Genomic DNA, 17,985 nt, shown 5'->3' with positions numbered 1-17,985 from the left:
GCATAATTCCTTCTGAAATTGACCATCTGCATGTACACCGCTCATAGTTTATTGCAACAAGTAATGGATGAATGTGTCCTTTTAAACCACGGGTGTAACACACTTATTTCTTTTGAGAAGTCAGCAGCAGCATGGTCAAAATGCCCCGTAAGCACACAGCGTTACAAACCAACCTCACTTGATGTGTCATTTGTTAAAAAAAAAGACAAACATTTACTGCAAAAGTTTCAGCATTTTGCGCGCAACGTGCATATCCCTTTTTCACAAGCAGCACAACCAGTGCATAGGTCTTCGTGTCTTTATATCGTCTTTAAAGTATTTTTAAACACCCCCACGTATCACAGGAATCTCAGCCGCTGAGAAAACAATTTCTGGTTGTGACGTTGATTCTTGCCATGTCACAATGTGTCAACACAAACATCTGGAATTGATGAAAAAGAAACAAAGATGCCACGTCTCGAATTACCTTTGTTACAAACTACAGCAATGGCAATAATAACTAGAGCCCCTAGCTCTGTGCTGCGGAAAATTAATATTCCCGACGAATGGGATTTACATATCCGCAGCAGGGGAAAACAAGTAAAAAAATTTTGCGGCATTTTCCCCCCTGAGATCGCTCACAGACTTGTCCTGGACTTTTCCTGTCTTTCATAACTTTTCAGTGCGCAAAGAAAATTAGACTAAACTCTATGACAATTTCTTCTATGGGCATTCCCGTCATTAAATTTCCTTTAGTCGTGGCACGTTCAGCCATGTAAGTGCCAGCAGTATCAGTCGCATGTGGCACTGCTGCATGACTATGGCCCGGATTTTTGGGCATTTGCCTATAAATGCCTGGAAACGCCTAAATACGACATTTTTGGCGTTGCCTGCGTTTTTATCGACTCTATGGGATTGCAGCATATTTTAACATTTTTAGATGCCATAAGAGCCTTTTTTGCGGGTCTAAGTGCGAGTGCAGCTTTCAGGCTCGTGCCGAGTGTTGCACTTTGCTTTTCGTTACTGCGTGTTTGCGCATTTTGTTCCTTTTTTGCGTACAGTTGATCCAAAAATTTGGCCTCTCTTGGCCTTTCAAGACCTTCGAGGGCGGAAAAGTAATAGTATTATTCGATATAGCGTGTTTCCCAGCTGCTTCAGCATTCGTGTACCAGACGTCGAGGCTTGTATTGTACCGTAGCCTTTAAATGAGCAAGCTTTCCTCGACTGATCATTCTGAAACATCAAGAAAGTCAAAGGGCGTACCAGATTAACGTGCCCATCTTTGCATATTATTGCCTACTTCGGTATTTTTTGGAGCCTAAATGCTTGCCTATTTCCGTCGTTCTTAGTGCCCAAATTTCCGGGCCTTAGTTACGACTGGTCGGGTATAACCGGGGGTAAAATGTCGCAGATCGATCGAAACCCTTACACGATGCTGCAACATATCAAATATTCCGCGAAAAACATGCGATTCTGAGGGAAGCAGCAGGTTCCGCGACACGTGGACAATTCCACAAAACTTCACGGAATCGCGGAACACTAGGGGCTCTAATAGTAACAACCGCAACAATCCCAAATGTGGGCATTCGGGAGGGAAAGTGTCCAAACTCGAGTTCCAATCCAGTCCAGTTGCTGGCTGGGTTTCGGGTCACTGTGTTCAGGATGTTTGGGATGAGAATAACGAGTGATCATTTTATTATCTTGCACAGACGTATGTTCTACCCATGACCTACTAGATTATAACGACCATGTCATAAATGAGGAGCCCGTCCGCACGATCCACCGGGGGCGCTACTCATCGGCACACGAGGTCTGCATCACGATTGGACGATGGCAATTTGAATTCTGAACGCGCAGAAGCGTACACATGACTACCGTAGCAGACGACAGCGATCGCTCCTATGAAAACGCTAGTATGATGAATGTAATCAACCTCAGAATGAAACATCTACCGTGGAATATCCACCGTTTGTACAGGAATACTAAGGTAAGCTGAAGTACAAAGTATCGTAGAAGTCGAGAAAGCAATAACTGGGAATGCGGCGCTGGGAAGGGATGCAATGACGTGGTAGTTATAATCTAGTAGGTCGTGGTTCTACCACAATGTTGCTACCGTAATGGCTGATGAAGAAAAAATGGGGTAGCCAAGGGGAGGATTGGCTGCTTGAATGGTGAGGTTGCGGAGGATTGTCGGCTGAGCTTGTATGCTGTAGCGTTCGTCGTCGTCATTGGTCAGATACAACAGTTCCAGAGAGAGAGTGGACCAGAGACCCCTGACGGTCTCCGTGTGCAGACGGCCGACGGGGACGGACACTTCACGCAGGGTTAGGAGGTGACTTCGGTAAACATCCTGCGCGGCATATATAAACGGGACTTATGTGGCCGATATATTATACATAGGGAGCAACTTTTTCGGGGTTAAACCCAATTCCGCCCGAGTTATTCCGCCCCAAACTGACCTCCGACCAATTCGGGTTAAATCCGATTTCTCCCCGAATTCCAGTCACATGAAATCCTCGAGTGGCGTTTCCACTGAAGACGAACAAAGGTCGCCACATGTAGCGCATGGAAGAATGGGTGACTCACTTTCCAAGCAATACACCAATGTGTGTCAATACTGTCTGTGCCTTCAGGGATTACCGCTTGAAGGTCACGATCCCGAAAAAAAAAAAAGGAAAAGAGGGAGATTAGGAAAAGACTTAATAGACAAGAGGAGAAACAAAAACACCCGATAACACCCGAGGGCAAAATTATAGCCCGATGCCTCCCGGAATTACAGATTTAAAAATAGCGCCCGATTTTTACCCCCCGAATCTGAGAATGGCATTTAACCCGAAAAAGTCACTCCCTAATTACACATATATTATATTATTATATATATTGTTAATCATATATACCATATCTATCATCATATATATTATTGTAATATAACATATTATTATTAACATATACAGGGTGTTTGCCCTAACGTGTCCAGAAATTATATTTAAAGCGAGCGATAAAAGAGAAACGAGCGCTACTTTTCAGCGACTTGACTAAGAAACAGGTGCTACTAGTGAAGCAGTACCTCTTTCTTACTCAAGTAGCAGAAAAGTACCACTTGCTTTTCTTTTATCGCCGGCTTTAAATATAATTTCTGGACACATTAGAGCAAACGCCATGTATATCGTACATACAATATTAATCAGATTCAGACAACAGCAGTCGAGAAAGTAATGCGAAGCTTTTGTTCTTGTTACGGGGTAAATCTACCTTAATAGGCGTTGGGGGCAGTTAACGAGGATATCAAGAATGTTACGGCAGAAGCTCTGTCTTCTTCCAGACTTTGTCCCAAAGAAGGCAAAAGCGTCTGTTGCAATGTACATGCCCTTCTTAACTTCCTGCAACACCTAGTGAAGTTTTTAAACCACAAAAAAAAAAAAAAAAAAAATTATTTCTATCTACTTTTGCTGTCCATGCATCATTTAGTATGTGGTTAATTAATATATGTACAATAACATTATGACATAAATTAATTAATATACAATACTCATTTCAATTGATAAGAGAAACCATTATGTTAGTGACTATGCTCTGTAGCACCTTACTGGAATCAACGCAAACTGCGTCAAAAAGAAGGGCTCTTGGAATGCAAAATGCAGTTACCTCTTCTCTATCATGAAATATGCAAAACAGTTGCGGTGTTTCTTTGAGAACAGCCTCCGACCAGGAGCTAGATCCTTCCATGCCAATGAACCAATCTGAGTCGAGATCTTCTAATGCTTCCATTAGTTGAGCATCGTTGTCAGCGCTGCCGATTAATACCGCGTCGAGGGCTAGTTTGACGCTATACCTGCAGCAATCTGTAATATGAGTAACATTCTACGTAGTAATAAGTAGAGCCTCAAGTTTTGGGGGTTTAACCCGATTCTTCCCCGAATTTGCACCCCAAATTGAAGGTTGCCTTTTTGGGGTGAAACCCGATTTTTACCCGGCAAATTGCCCTCACTAAGACATCTATAGGAATGCACACTAACTTGTTTAGTAGCAAATGCAGTGACATCACAGTTTGTACCAAACCAGTACAGTTGGTTTGAGTAACTGAGTCCGATTTCTCCCCGAATTTAGCATACTGCAAGTTTTTCCACCCGGATTCGCATTAATTTGGAGCATATATTTATTTACCCGATTTTTACCACCCGAATTCCGAAAAAAAAATTTCCCGAAAAATTCAGGCTCTAATAATAAGTGTTACGGTGTCGTACCTAAATGCACAGGTTGCAATATCTTGAAGGCTGGCATTGTTGATCGGGTGTTCCGTGGACCCACTCGAACGCAGACGACCAGAAAATGCTGAACATATTGTTTCTGGATTTGGCATGTCATCAGGTGACATTGTTGCTACATGGCAAAATGTCACTATGTCCCTGTAAACATTACAAATTGTACATAAGCCACCTGAATGTGTGAGGTCTCCATGATTCATCTCGTTATGCATTTGTGATTATTATTTATCACAAAGTTTTGAGCCATTTGCTTGCTACTCAAAAAGTGTTACAAGTCAAATGTTAACTATGGTAGTGCACAATTGTAGCTACTGACCATTGATATTGACCTGTTGATAAAACTGACAACTCTTATCGCTCTCCCATCAGTTCTACATTGGAGCATCATAGGGAACACGAGATAATACTTCCCTCGCAGCATATCTAGGGCCTGACTTTTTAGGGTTAAACCCGTATCCGCCCGATATTTACCCCCCGAACGAAATCTGTAAAATTCGGGTTTAACCCGAATCTACCCGAAAACATCCGGGTCGCGTGGCACACTCATAAGCGTGCATTAAAATAAAGTTTGATAACATTGCTAAACATTAGTTCCATGTTAAGACAAATCTTTATTAAACAAAAAAAATCACCCGAATACACCCGAATTCCTGACGACAGATTATGCCGTAACGGGATTTAACCCGAATACACCCGAATTTTCAAATGAAAAATATCACCCGATATTTACCCCCCGAATTTGGCCAAAAATAAAACCCGAAAAAGTCAGGCCCTAAGCATATCTAGCAGCTATCTCGAGTACACGATCAGTGAAAGAGATGTAGACGGAGCAAATGACAGGACTAATACGGAACCAGAAACTTTGATGCGAGTATCAGAACAATCGGTTTGTTCCGCTTTGACACCAGTCAGCTCTGTTGCAGCTTGCTTTCCCGACACGAGAGTTTCCGGTAACAAGTTAAGGTTCGGTCACGAATGAATATATCTTTCAGAAATTTTCCAATCGAGCCAGTTTGTCTCATATTTTGCGGAATAGCGGAAATCTAGGGGCTCCACGCAGCGTCACTCATCAATTGGTGTACCCACACCAGCGTACAGACCTGTACTGTTGTAGAAGTTTATGATCAGTTCTCGAGTTTTCGCACAGCGCCTGGACAGTTCTGGGAGCATTTTCGAGTTGTCTCTCGAGTACTTTCCAAAACCAAACCTCGCTGAATTCTCGAGCAACTACGTTGCGTGCCGCAAGCGTCTCGATGTCGTTGTCGTCTGCTACTCCCAGCCACATCTCGGGAAGACCCAGTGTACTGTCGCATGGCGCCACTGATGGCGCTGTCAAGATGGGTTTTTCGTCAACCCATCTAGCCACCTGCAGAAACACGTGCGTGTTAGACGAAGCGCAGCAAATCGTGCACAAGCAAAAAAAAAAAGCAGAAGACATTAGCAGAAGACATGGACTGATGAACTAGCACTACACAACAGGGACAGACAGACAGGAAAGGACAGACACGGTGCTAGACTTCCAACCAGAGATTTATTGACAACACAACGCAAGCGTTTTAAACATCCCAGTGATTACGTATCGCGTGTCTACATCATCAGTAACCTTTCGAGTAGTCATCTCCCCTTTTTCCGCTGCCCCAGGAGCATTACTTCCTTAATGCCTGGCTTATACGAGGTGACCCCTTTTCCTTATTTCGTAATCTTCCGCTATCGGCACACTAGAGAGATGGTGGGAGCTTATGAAATGAGAAAAACCGGGGTCACTTTGTATAAGCCAGACATTAAGAAAGTAATGTCCCTGGGAATGACTACTGGACAGGAAAACAAAGTGGGATGACGTTATCACTGGGGTGTTTAGAAAGCTTGTGTTGCGTTGTCAATAAATCCTTGTTTGGACATCTAGCACCGTGTATGTACTACCATGTACTACAGTCACCGGTACTACCGTACCGGCCTCTTCGCAAAGATAGTCTGTGCAACCCACCCTGACGACTGGAGCCGACGAGGACCATACGTTCTGCACTGGGACCTGCAGTTCAATGTCTCGGATACGTTCTCCCGTTTCTGCGGTATTCGTAGAGCGCCCCTCGGGTTCTCCTCGTGGACCCTGTTCCAGCGGATCGTCCGAGTCGGACCAGTCGGCTGACCCGATGGACGTCAAAGAGCGAACGGCATCTGCCCACGTCTCAGGGATGCGGCTCTCGCCAACGGAACGTGCATCGTCCGACTTCTCAGTCGGACTCTCCGCACGTTGAGGCAGGCCGTTCTCCGTTAGATCTGCAAAAAGTGGGTAAAGACGGATAAACGATAAGCAATAAGAATGCTCAGTAATGAGAAATCGTTAGATAGTCCAGCACCATTGTCATAAAAAATAAGGCTCTGATTGAAAGTAAGGCATATTATCGGGTAACGCAGCTGATATCTAAACGGAGCTCACGAGTAGAGATGAGTACAGCCGCAGCGCACTCGTGGGGGCGCGACCCGCACCCGCACATCCCGACGAGTATCCGCACATCCCGACGCGTATCCGCATACCCGCCGATATACCCGCAGCCCGATGTGTGCACAGGTTTCAGTTATGCCAAACGATCATCACAGCACGAAATGATCTATTGATGCTGGAGACATTGTCCATTAGTGAGTCACTTTTCCAACGCGTAGGCTGTGGCGACTGCTGACATGGTTGCCAGCTTACTGATGCAAAGCATATCAGTCGTGGTGTCGAAAGATAGCCAAAATTAACCCTATGTGGCAAATAACAACATCAACTTTATTTTGAGATGATGATTTGGGTATGGAACGTCTTGGAAAGCATTTTGGCCCAAATGTTCATACACCAAAAACCGACGGGTTGGTTTTGCGGGTATTACGTGTATACCCGCGTCATCCGCGGAAGCAGCGCGGGTCTACCCGCACCTTACCCGCGAAGAACAAACTTGCCCAGGTACCCGCGCCACACTCATCTTTACTCGTGAGTCATATGGATGATAAGGAAGGCTAATCGCCGTGGTTGCATGTGATGAGGTATGCCTAGAGTAATTACCGACATGGACTGCTTCCGAATCAAATGATGTAAGTAGCTATCATGGTTCACCTGCTAGTTTGAACTGGAGTAGTAGCCAGACAAGGGCCCTATTGAAGAAGTTTCCGAGGACATCAGAAAACTCGTGGCTGTCGATGACTCCGGTGAGGACCCCTTTCACTGAGGAGTAAGTCAGTACTGGGACAAAATCCACAGGAAGCAAAGAATGAAATGGTTCCTGATTCATTCGACTGTCCAAGAGTGCGGCCTCAAACAATTCATCCACCTGGAAGTGAGAGGAAAATATCGAGTAGCCACCACTTAATTGCTAGCCTAAATAAGCTCATTAAAAGAACTCCTAGGAAATTTGGGGTCAGGTGGGTTTGCTGAAGAAAAACGTTTGTCTCCCGCTTGCTGACGACAATGGTCGTAGTTCTGTCTACGGCACGGGCGTTCCGAGAGTGGGGCAAGAGGAGCAAAGGGTCCCCCCTTCTAGAGTTTCAAGATCACCAGCCGTCGGAATTTCCCATGCTCTACTCACGGGTTGTCATGGTCGAATGTCCTCACAATAATCTGAATCTTATCCACAGGATCCCCCCGCATATCAGAGGCTTTGCATTCCCTTGGGAAAAAATCCTGGGAACCATCATATCATCAACCGTCAATATGCACCATCAAAAATGAGCAGAATTTGGAAAATTCCTATCCAAGTTCTTGAATTTGGAACGTATCGATGCATAACGCGTACCATGGCAGTGACAATATCTATGCAAAAAATAGTCGAGAGAAATTGTAAACTCTACATCGCCGTTACTATCCACGGTAATCAAAGTTCCCCATTTTGAGTGATTTCGTCTATCGGGGGCATTATGCTTGCTCAAAGACGTCTGAGTGACAGAGCTAGTGTTGTAGTAGACTCCTCACCCTCTCTCTGTCTCCTGTGCGCTAGCCTTCCGAAAGGGACTCTGGGGTACTCACATCCCGAAGTTGTCCGATGCTTCTGGGACACACTTAGCTGTTTTCATCTCCCCGTTGCCCCTTCCTTCCTGCTCCTCATATTTGCCGTCTATCATTTCTTTTGTTTTTTTCCCATGTTTTCCTAACTATCACTCCAATGAGCGATTGATTTACGTACACCTTTTACAATGTATAGTAATGTATACCACAATGTAGTCAAACGCTTGTCTGTGTTGTTGTTTTGTCCGTAAAACAGCTCGAAGCCGTAAAATCGCGTAAGCCAGGAGATATCGGGTGGAAAATTTAAAAAAAAGAGTGCTTCTTGCACGTTAGATGAACAGCTTGGATGGAAGATGGTTCAAATCGGCCCACACGAGACCCCATCAATACAGGGGCTCGAATGGACAAAACCCCTGCAGTCAGTGCTCCGTCAAATCCCCATAAACGCGTGAAAGAGTAACGCATTTGTTTCTTTCTTCCTTTTCACGTTTAACTGACACGCAGAACGTCATCTGGCATCACACTTATGACGACTCCTTTATAAATACCTTCTGTGCCTCTACAGCGTGGCACGAGGTTTCCTGAAGTTCGAGACCTTTGATATTGAAAGTGTGAAATCCGTATCCGGATTCCAAGACTTGAATCCACAGAAGGCGTTCCTCCAGACGAGCTAACAGCAGTGCTCCTGCTTCCAAGGATCCTGCGTTATGACAGTTGCGATTAGTTGATTTTCTGCCCAATTACCGATGAAATGTTTTATGCATCACCCATAGTTCCGTTTGCGATGGAGACCCTAATGGCTTCGGTCAAGTGTGGCGCCATCTGCTTGTAGTACACGGAGTCGCTGCAACTGCTGGCAGACTGGCCGACCTGGAGTGTCCGTGCTTTCTCGTAAAGCATGCTTTTGCATTTATACCATTATTACATTTACAGCAAAAATACGTATACCGCTATACAGTGAACCCTCGTTCCTATGGCCATGGTCGTTCCCGAACATTCTGGTCATAATGCGGAATTGTCATATTAACGGGGGCGATTTGCAGAGGTTTCACTGCATTGTTCCTGAGTACGGTCGTTTGGCGCGTATGTCAGATTATCGGGGGTCATATTAACGAGGGTTCACTGTATTTTGACGAAAGTAATCTTTTTGTTTAAAGGAAGGTATGGGGTGCTTGGATAAGATAACTCAAACACCCCTACTTTTGACGAATTGTTGGGCACATCGCGGTACATCGAGACCGGCAGAACGTCTGCAGACCGAAGTAGCTGCGGTCAAAAGTCAAAGCTCGATTCGAGGAGTGCGCTCCTGTACTGATTAAAGAGTGGCGGAAAATAACTTTCCTGAGGCTGGAATACACAGACACAGACAAACAGAACACAAGCCTCAGTGCCACAATCCGACCGCTCTCTGGCCTATTCGACGACTGACATATTCCAGTTGGTTGAAGAGTGGCACAAAACTGACACGAATGTTACGTATTTGTCCATCCCTCGACATACTTCGGCTGTACCATGTGCTAAAGCGGTCCTGCTTGGCATAAAGAAAAGAACGTGAGATGTGTGGCTGGTGTCCGAGTTATTTTGTCCAACACCCGCGTACCTTTACATTATTACACGTACATTTATGGTAACACGTACCCTTAATTAGAACGACGAACGGAAATGCTTCTACGTGTACTGGTACTTACATTTCCAGGCCAGAACTTGCTCGGCCTTGGAAACGTGGGAAGGAAGAGTGGCAGGGAGAAAAGGGGAAGCAATGACGCCTGCAGAAAAGCGCTGATTGCAACTAGCACCAGGAGGAGTGGAAGAAATAATAGGTTGACCACTGCAATGGAGAAGAGAGATGTGTCGGTGGCCGTCGGTGGTCGTCTGCCTTCAACGCACCAGGAAACAGCCACAAGAAACGCAGTCTCAGCTTGACTTGGCTCATAAAAGTGACAAAGAGGACGGCCGCCAGGTGGCACCTGGCACCGAAGCCCGTTACCCACTGCCGCGATATTTCGATGAGCCACACGGCAGGAAGTGGATCAAGCGAGGAAGCTTCGAGCAGTGTGGTCCACCTATGCACTGTCCAAAAGATGCAGAGATCCAGCAGGGCTGCCTCTGTGCGTTGCCATACCTTTAAAAAAAAAAGTGGGGTTATGCAATCAAATTATAATGATACGGTATTGTAATTCATTGTACGGTCAGGTATTGTCAAGTTCAAGTTTCAAGCATAATGCTGTCACTACTCATTTGATTTCAGTATTAGACGTTAGTACCATGTTTAGTTACACTATCGCGTGTTACCGCATGTACTGCCTGTTTCCGTTACGTGTGTACTACTTTCGATACACAACCATCTCTACTCTGTCGATACTTTGTGGGTTACTGGGTGCTTTGGGTACGATACTAGCATTATCCACTTAATCCTCTACAGGTGTCAAGGGCATGGCAAACATACCCGCTCGGTGGAGGAGCTTTTGACTAATAGCAGTTTAATTACGGTGCCACCCCGTTAATTCGAAATCTGTCGATTCAAACTTGCAGATAATCTGAACTGGGTCTCGTAAAAGTCGTTTCAATGGGGGAGAATGCCCTGGAATTTGAACGCACGAACGTGCACAAGGGTTTATTCGAATGGGATTGCCTGGCCGTACCTGATTACTGACTACACATCAGCCCGGAAACGCTGGCAGGCATGGCATGTCGGGGCCACATTTACTTAAACTCACGTTTAACTTTAACTTTACCTATTACTCGTAAGACCATTACTTATAAAGGCGACACTTGTGCCGGAGGAAAGAGGAACGGATCACCGTAGGGGTGTGCATAAACATGCAGACCGCTGCCGCTTACTCCTCCTTCCTCAAATGCAAGGAAATGTTCCCACTTTCTACGGTACACCAGCTCGCTTGCACCATTCTCATATGCGCAAACCTCACCAGAAAGACACGGATGACAGCTGATATTTTCTCGAATCGGGTCGGGCACAACATCGATCGTGAACGACGTTCACTGAGTCGTGGCTGAAGGAATTAATGCCGCCGCGTATGACGCATCATTTTCTACTTCGAGATGTTCCGATGCTTGCTCGTAAATTAATATTTTGGAATGGAGCAGCTTCTTGTATTGACGGCATCGCGTTACCATGAACGTGTAGCCAGGGATAGAAAGCTACAATTGAGAGCAGTGCAGCTAGTATGTGCTGCCAACGCATCGAGCCCTCGTTCAGAGCTTCAGAGCAGCGCTCCTTATTTGGAACTTTGCTTCATTCGAACGAATCTTGGGTCCCCTTTCAGTTGAAGTTGATGAGATTGCACCGTGTACGTAGAAATGAGGGAATTAGAGGGAAAATCGTCGTACACAATTTATCCTTTCATGAAAAGAAAAAAGTATGCTCACAACTCTGAAACAAGTGACATGTGCCATGGCTGACACAATCATGTAAGTGTTGCTTGTTCTTGTGGCCAACTTGCTTAGGAAGGTCACCATAGCCAGAGGAGATACTGCAAATATACTCAAAATTAAAATGGCACCTCCCCACACATTCATACATATGCACATGCATATGGATTGTGGCGTATAAGTAACTCCCAGTCCTCAGTAAACTACAGTCATGTAATTGCTACATAATTATTTACCTAATTATTGTATGATATTTAATAAATGAATTAGATTCATTAATTAAATTAATCGATGCATAATAGTAACGATAATGTGACTAATTAATACAGCAACTAAACTAAAGTCGTCTACATGCAGCGGCCAATTTTTAGTCCCAAAGTCATTTAATCCAAAAAAGACGCACCTCAAACGTAAGCTTTTATAATGATGGAAAGGCTCAACGTGGTATGTGCTAAAGGATAAAACTTGATAGACGCAGAGTGATGCGCGTATAAGATAAATGGGATACGACTCACAGAAGTACACAAAGTAACAGAAAGTGACTATATTTATCGGGACAATTATGTAATTGCAACGTTTTGTCTCGAAGAAGGTGGATCATTCGCTACTGTGTGCTTGCTTAAAGGCAGTTGCTGCAAGCTCAGAAAATGTATCTGCTGGTTGATAGCCCAGTAGCCTCAGTATTCTTACATCACAATTTTCGCCCCAATTGCGCCTTTCAGAAAATTTAAAGTACGGGCAACACTGTGTCCAAGTCAACTGAGCATTACTCGTCGAGTACGAGAGCAGAACTACGGTGCACGCGCACAACACTGGGTCTAAACAAAAAGGGGACATTGGTTACATGGGCAGCACAACCCCCAGATGTGGCCTCTACAGGGGCAGATTTAATGGGGGGCGAAGGGCCCCCCATTAAGCCGTATGGGCCCCCCCCATACGGCTGTGTTCCCTATGTAAAACCCCCATCTCCTGGATGATGCTGTGCCGCAAAGCACAAAATTTCCTTAAGAGCCCCCCCATGACAGACCCTAAATCTGCCCCTGAGCCATTTTAATCGCAAATTTAAAATATTTTGCGTTTCTCGTCACACGTGCTGGGTTTACGAGCAACGAGCTGTTAAACATAACCTGTCCGTCTGCTGCTTTGCGGTACGTAACTTTGAATTGTCTTTTTTCTTTTCTCGTATACTTTCCATACTTGTCAGTATGCCCTCGACGTTACGCTTAAAATTTACCGTACGTATGTTTTATAAAACAATCACCCATTTTGAGCAGCAATTTTCCGAGGCCGACGAGAGGCCCAAAGCGGCGCCGGAACGTCTTGAACGCATCGACTTCCACAACCTCGGGATAGAAAGGGTTCCGGAAGAAGCCAAACACGGCATAAGGAGCTTGGATCGATGCAAGAGCTGAGGAGAATATCAGCAGAACGACGAGAAACGGGGAGTTGATCCACCTGCAAGATACACACTCAGTCGCTCACCATGGTCGCCATGGAAACTACGACATAGCCCTACACTGTACAGCAATAGCTCTAATCTCTCCCGTTCTGCAAGATACAACTACCGTAACGTGCTCACATATTCCAGTCATAGGGCCTTTCAAGCTTTCGAGTGCCTCGGCCTGTACTGATGGCATGGAAGTATGGTCTCATGCTCTAGGGTTCAACTAGCGAAGGGCGAAGCTCGGTAGTTTCACCCTCCCCCGTTTGTATCATGATCCTGGCCGGTGTCCGAAGGATATTTACCAAAAAGAAAGTCATTCGACAGCGTCGAAGCAGTAGAGTACAACTTACTGTTGTAAAACTTTTTTAAACTTGCAGCCGTTTATAACCTTCCACTGATGTTTCAAATTGGCAGATTTGACCTCTTTTTATTAGCCCTTTCTTATGCTTCCATCCTCTGACAATGTGGTAGGTAAAACTCGGAAGACCACGAAAATTGAAGATCGCACTTGCCCTCATTTCTTCAGCTGCAACTTCCAAACCGGTCACGGACCCAAACGCGAATATCAAATTAGAGGGGATTGCGCCGTTTTTATTTATCGGTAGGTGCTTTACTTTTGATATCCACGGTGAAAGGATAGAATCTGGTTACCTGTCTATCAGACTGATATGCCAAAGATGTGGTAAAGCAGCAAGGGACATTGAAGAAGCCAGGAGGCCAGAGTAGCCCAAGAGCACCCTCCAGTTGATCTTCTTCAGACATGGCCCTGCACAAAGCCACTGATAGGCTGGTGCTAGAAGAAGAGGAAAAAAAGAATACGCTATTCGTCACCTAGGCGCACTACTACGAAACAACCACCCTGGGATTCCCCACCGTACCCAAGTCTAAGGACAGGATGAATCCGCAGAAGCAGGCACAGAGTGTGGCCCATAGGTGGTGCGGTGGAAGACAGAGCAGGACAGCACCCACGGACAGAAACAACATCACGTATGTCCTGCAGGGACACACGTCCAAGTTAGTTCACAATCAGTGTAGGCAGGATGCAGAAACAATGTGAGGGAAGCAATGGGGGAGGTTGTGTCCCCCCCTCGCGAAAATTGTGCACTCTTTATTAATAGGTCGTCACGATTTTTCTCGGATGTCATTACAATATGAACCTCCGAACACCCGCACAGTCAAGTCTCCAGGAAAAGACGTGAGAGGTGAGGGGAGCAGATAGGGAAATGAGCTCCATCTAGGGACAAGCACAACAGATAGAGCCTCCAAGAGGCTTTGTCGCAAATTACTCGTTGACTGAGGTCAGGGGGATGCACGCTTTGAAGGAGTACAGTGGGCCATCCAAAATGCAAGTATATGCGTCAATTTGACAAACGGCACAAAAGGTTTTGATGTACGCGATTTTCCCCAGAAAAAAACGTACACAAGCATAGCCGCGCTAGTTCACCCTCAACTACCCCCGCGGGCTGTAACGAGGAGGTGAATGACGAACGACGACGGCATAACGTCAGCGCGGTCAGCCCAAGTCAGTGCTCGTCATTTTGTGAGGGCTTTCTCCTTTTGTAATCAGTAAACCTGTTACGTCGGGGAGGGGATTGAACAGGTGACCGTGCGCATGGAGGATATTATTGCCCCGGAGTTTTCTTGTGTGCACTGCTTCTTCAGAGCCCTGAACAGCTGTCTAGCAGACATTTATCTGAACCAATCAGCAAGCGCGTCAGCACGTCTGACCAACACTGCACCAGTGCGAGCGCATCTGAACCAATCGCCAGCGCAGGATCACCGGCTGTTGCTGCTCTCCGCCACCGTTGTGCACTGTGGCATGCTTTAAATTCAATTTCTGCTATAATTATGACTCTCTCGGGTGAATTACTTCTCAAGGTGCATTTTACTGGCCTACTTAACAGTTTTACGGAACGAAAACAGGGTGTTAAAACGGCTTCTGTGCTACTTTAAGCAAGGGGATGCACACACTAAGTGTAGATGCGGTATTTTCCCCCCATTTCTTGGCCGGTGTCCGAAGGATATTTACCAAAAAGAAAGTCAGCGTCGAAGCAGCGTGAGACGGAGCAGTAGAGTACAACTTACAGTTGTAAAAATTTTTTTAAACTTGCAGCCGTTTATAACCTTCCATTGATGTTTCCACTTGGCAGATTTGACCTCTTTTTATTAGCCCTTTCTTATGCTTCCATCCTCTGACAATGTACATTTGATCCTGGTATGTATGTGTGTTCTTGATAGAACCTTTGCCTTTTAAAGGTCTCGTACCCTCTCACAGATTCCGAGACTAAACTGAAATTTTATTTGTCAGTATTACGGAAGAAATCTTTGAAAGTTCCGAGGCATTGTTGAAAAATGTCAGATTATTCCTCAATCTCATAATTTTCTGTACGTATAAGAGTGTACATCAAATCCTGTGCGTGTCGATCGTCACCGAACGCAATAGATGATTGGAGAAAATCCCAGAGAGCGTAGCGTTGCTGTGAACTATGGGAAATTGTTTATCAGATAGAAGAGGAGGTATCCAAACCGTTTCTCATCTCTGGGTCCATTGCCCACGAGGCGTCAAGGTCAGCAAAAGTGAAATGTGAGGGTCTGTTCCTCACGACAGTAATCTCCCAGGATGCAACACATACACGAGGAGCACTGGGATTTCCTGAAATCGTCTATTAACCCTAGTACAAGGTACACTAACGTACCTGACAACGTGCGGAGATGGTGATCCGCCAAATAAGTGTGTGTTTATCCATTCCGGCAGCCAATAAAGCAGAGCCTCTATTGGTGGTAATACGCCCAGCAGAAAGAGCAAAGGTAGGCTGGCAATGCACAGCACTGCATTGCGTTCAACGGCAGACATCCACCAGGTATCGCTGCTTACAGTACTCCTGGAATGACACCACCAGTCAATTCTCATGTGATGACAGCGATCCAAGTTAAAAAATGTGACGGCTTTAGATCGACGCATTCATACATCGGAACTCGCTGTTCTATTTTATGAACCTCAAAAAGCTGGGTTTGTCCTATTTTTGTCGCTCTATCGGTAGGATATAATAGAAGATCACCCTGATAAACGAAAGTCACAAATCACTTTCCATTAGAACATCAGAAAGATAAGAATAATGAAGCAGGTTAACAAATAAATCGTCGCATTAAATGATTTATTGGTTCATGCGCTTCATTCTTCATATCTTTCTGATTTTCACTTTGTGTTCTTGTTCATTAGAAATTATACCTAGGGTTCTTCGTCTTTGGGTGAAACCCGATTTTTCGCGATATTTGCACCCGGAACCAACTTTCTGAAATTCGGATGTAACCCGATTTCTCCCCACATTCCACGAGGTTCTTCAACTTCAGATATTGCCACAGTAAGGCACGAAAGGGATCAATCACGTCATCAACCTCGATTCTTTAGCACCCAAGGAAATACCTGTGCATTTTGGAATGATCAGTTTCTGGCTTTAGCCCGTTTTGTTGTGCCTGCCTCATGGCAGCTGTGATGCCGAAAGAATGTTCTCTCAGCTGTTCAGAGGCCAGACAGGCCCTGAATGAATGATGATTTGCTTTGCATGCGAGCAATTACGTAACCCAAGGAAAAGGTGCTGATGCCAGGAATCGAACATGAGTCTTCTGATTTCAGGTCAGATATGCTACCGCTACACATCTGTCTGGAAATCGGAAGACCCCGGTTTGATTCCTGGCGTCAGCACCTTTTCCCTGAGTTGCTTAATTCCTGGGCGTTCGAGGCTTACGTGTTTGTGTCGTCCATACTTGTTGGCCTGCCTCATCTAATTTTCGTTGTCTACGTCAATTATGTATGTAAATGAATCAGTGTGAAACGCTCGTAAATGTGTAGCGTCTTATCTTTTGTATTCTGTCAAGGTCAGGGTGTTGCAATCGGGATACAATAAAAATAGTGTGCAAAAAAAAAATGCAATCATCTTGGCAGCTTCATTAATTTTTTTAAATTAATAATTAATTTTCATTATCAACACAATTTTAGTTTCACCTAGAAACTCCCGATAACATAGGTCACGTGACAGAAAACATCACATTCTTTCCCCGAATTTGCTTCTGAAAAAATTACCCGATTTTTACCCCCCCCCAATTTCGAAAATAGTAAAACCCGAGCATGAAGAACCCTAATGGTAGCTTATTGCTTTCAATTTAGCGAGATAAATGAACGAAACCTGTCAATGAACCTCTTTGTGTGCGCTAATAAATGATAATGCAGCAAAAGATATCGACTCACAACAAAGTAGGGTATGTACTTGAAGTTAAACGAAAATGACAATGCTTCAATTTACTTGTTTGTTTTAGCTTATAACTTACTTTTATTAACTTTTCCCACTGTTTGTGCTCCAGGTCTAAAACAAAAGACAAGCGCAAACATAGCAAAAGAGAGTAACAAAATTTTCAGAGCAGATAACAATGTGTACAGAGGAGATCAGTTAACGGTCATCAGCACGTTGCAATTATTACCTGGCAGTTCGGGCAACCACAATCAAAACCAGCAGGTAGAAGGGACGAAACATTGTTGCCAAGATGTGACTCGGATTTGGGACGTACGTGGCCACTTCTGGAGGAGGGCTCACTACCAGCGACCACAACACTGTGCAGGACGACACCCAGCACAACAGACAGAATAGATATCCCAGCAGCGGGCTGTGCCAATGCGTCGACAGCTATGTGGAGACAGAAGGATTTGGCCACCATAGCTTAGACACCAGCAGTTATTGTACCTAGAGCACCGCACGAGCCACATGTTTAGCCACATGTAAAACTGTACATGCTGCACCTCGATATCCATGGTATGTTCATAGGATATCCTGTGTGGGACAACTGTGATGTCGCTTCTTGGACATGCAGTGGATATCCACTGGACATATGTGATATCCAGGATGTTTGGGAGCAATCTGGGACATCCCCTGGAC

General features: G+C 45.0%; 1 protein-coding gene across 6 annotated transcripts in view; it reads right to left on the bottom strand.

Moving 5' to 3' along the window:
* Positions 1-31: 31 nt before the first annotated feature.
* Positions 32-17,985, bottom strand: part of LOC135397323 (pecanex-like protein 4) — a 21,543-nt gene continuing 3,589 nt past the window's right edge. For 4 of the 6 annotated variants that reach the window (XM_064628836.1, XM_064628833.1, XM_064628835.1 and 1 more), the window contains exons 4-19: positions 17,534-17,736; positions 15,754-15,939; positions 13,936-14,051; positions 13,709-13,850; positions 12,875-13,068; positions 11,611-11,714; positions 10,111-10,345; positions 9,912-10,051; positions 8,991-9,093; positions 8,772-8,923; positions 7,339-7,552; positions 6,229-6,521; positions 5,345-5,610; positions 4,224-4,385; positions 3,625-3,811; positions 32-2,329 (exon numbers count right to left, since the gene is read on the bottom strand). In XM_064628836.1, the coding sequence (XP_064484906.1) occupies positions 2,075-2,329; positions 3,625-3,811; positions 4,224-4,385; positions 5,345-5,610; positions 6,229-6,521; positions 7,339-7,552; positions 8,772-8,923; positions 8,991-9,093; positions 9,912-10,051; positions 10,111-10,345; positions 11,611-11,714; positions 12,875-13,068; positions 13,709-13,850; positions 13,936-14,051; positions 15,754-15,939; positions 17,534-17,736 (2,952 nt within the window). In that variant the 3' untranslated portion in view covers positions 32-2,074. Of the gene's footprint in view, positions 2,330-3,624; positions 3,812-4,223; positions 4,386-5,344; positions 5,611-6,228; positions 6,522-7,338; positions 7,553-8,771; positions 8,924-8,990; positions 9,094-9,911; positions 10,052-10,110; positions 10,346-11,610; positions 11,715-12,874; positions 13,069-13,708; positions 13,851-13,935; positions 14,052-15,753; positions 15,940-17,383; positions 17,737-17,985 lie in introns of those variants that run through there. The other 2 variants (XM_064628837.1, XM_064628838.1) reach the window with 2 other exon arrangements.

This window comes from Ornithodoros turicata, chromosome 6 (genome assembly GCF_037126465.1).
Source record: "Ornithodoros turicata isolate Travis chromosome 6, ASM3712646v1, whole genome shotgun sequence".
Taxonomy (NCBI): Eukaryota; Metazoa; Arthropoda; class Arachnida; order Ixodida; family Argasidae; genus Ornithodoros; species Ornithodoros turicata.
Note: the sequence above shows the minus strand (reverse complement) of the source record. Positions and strands in the feature narration are given on the sequence as shown.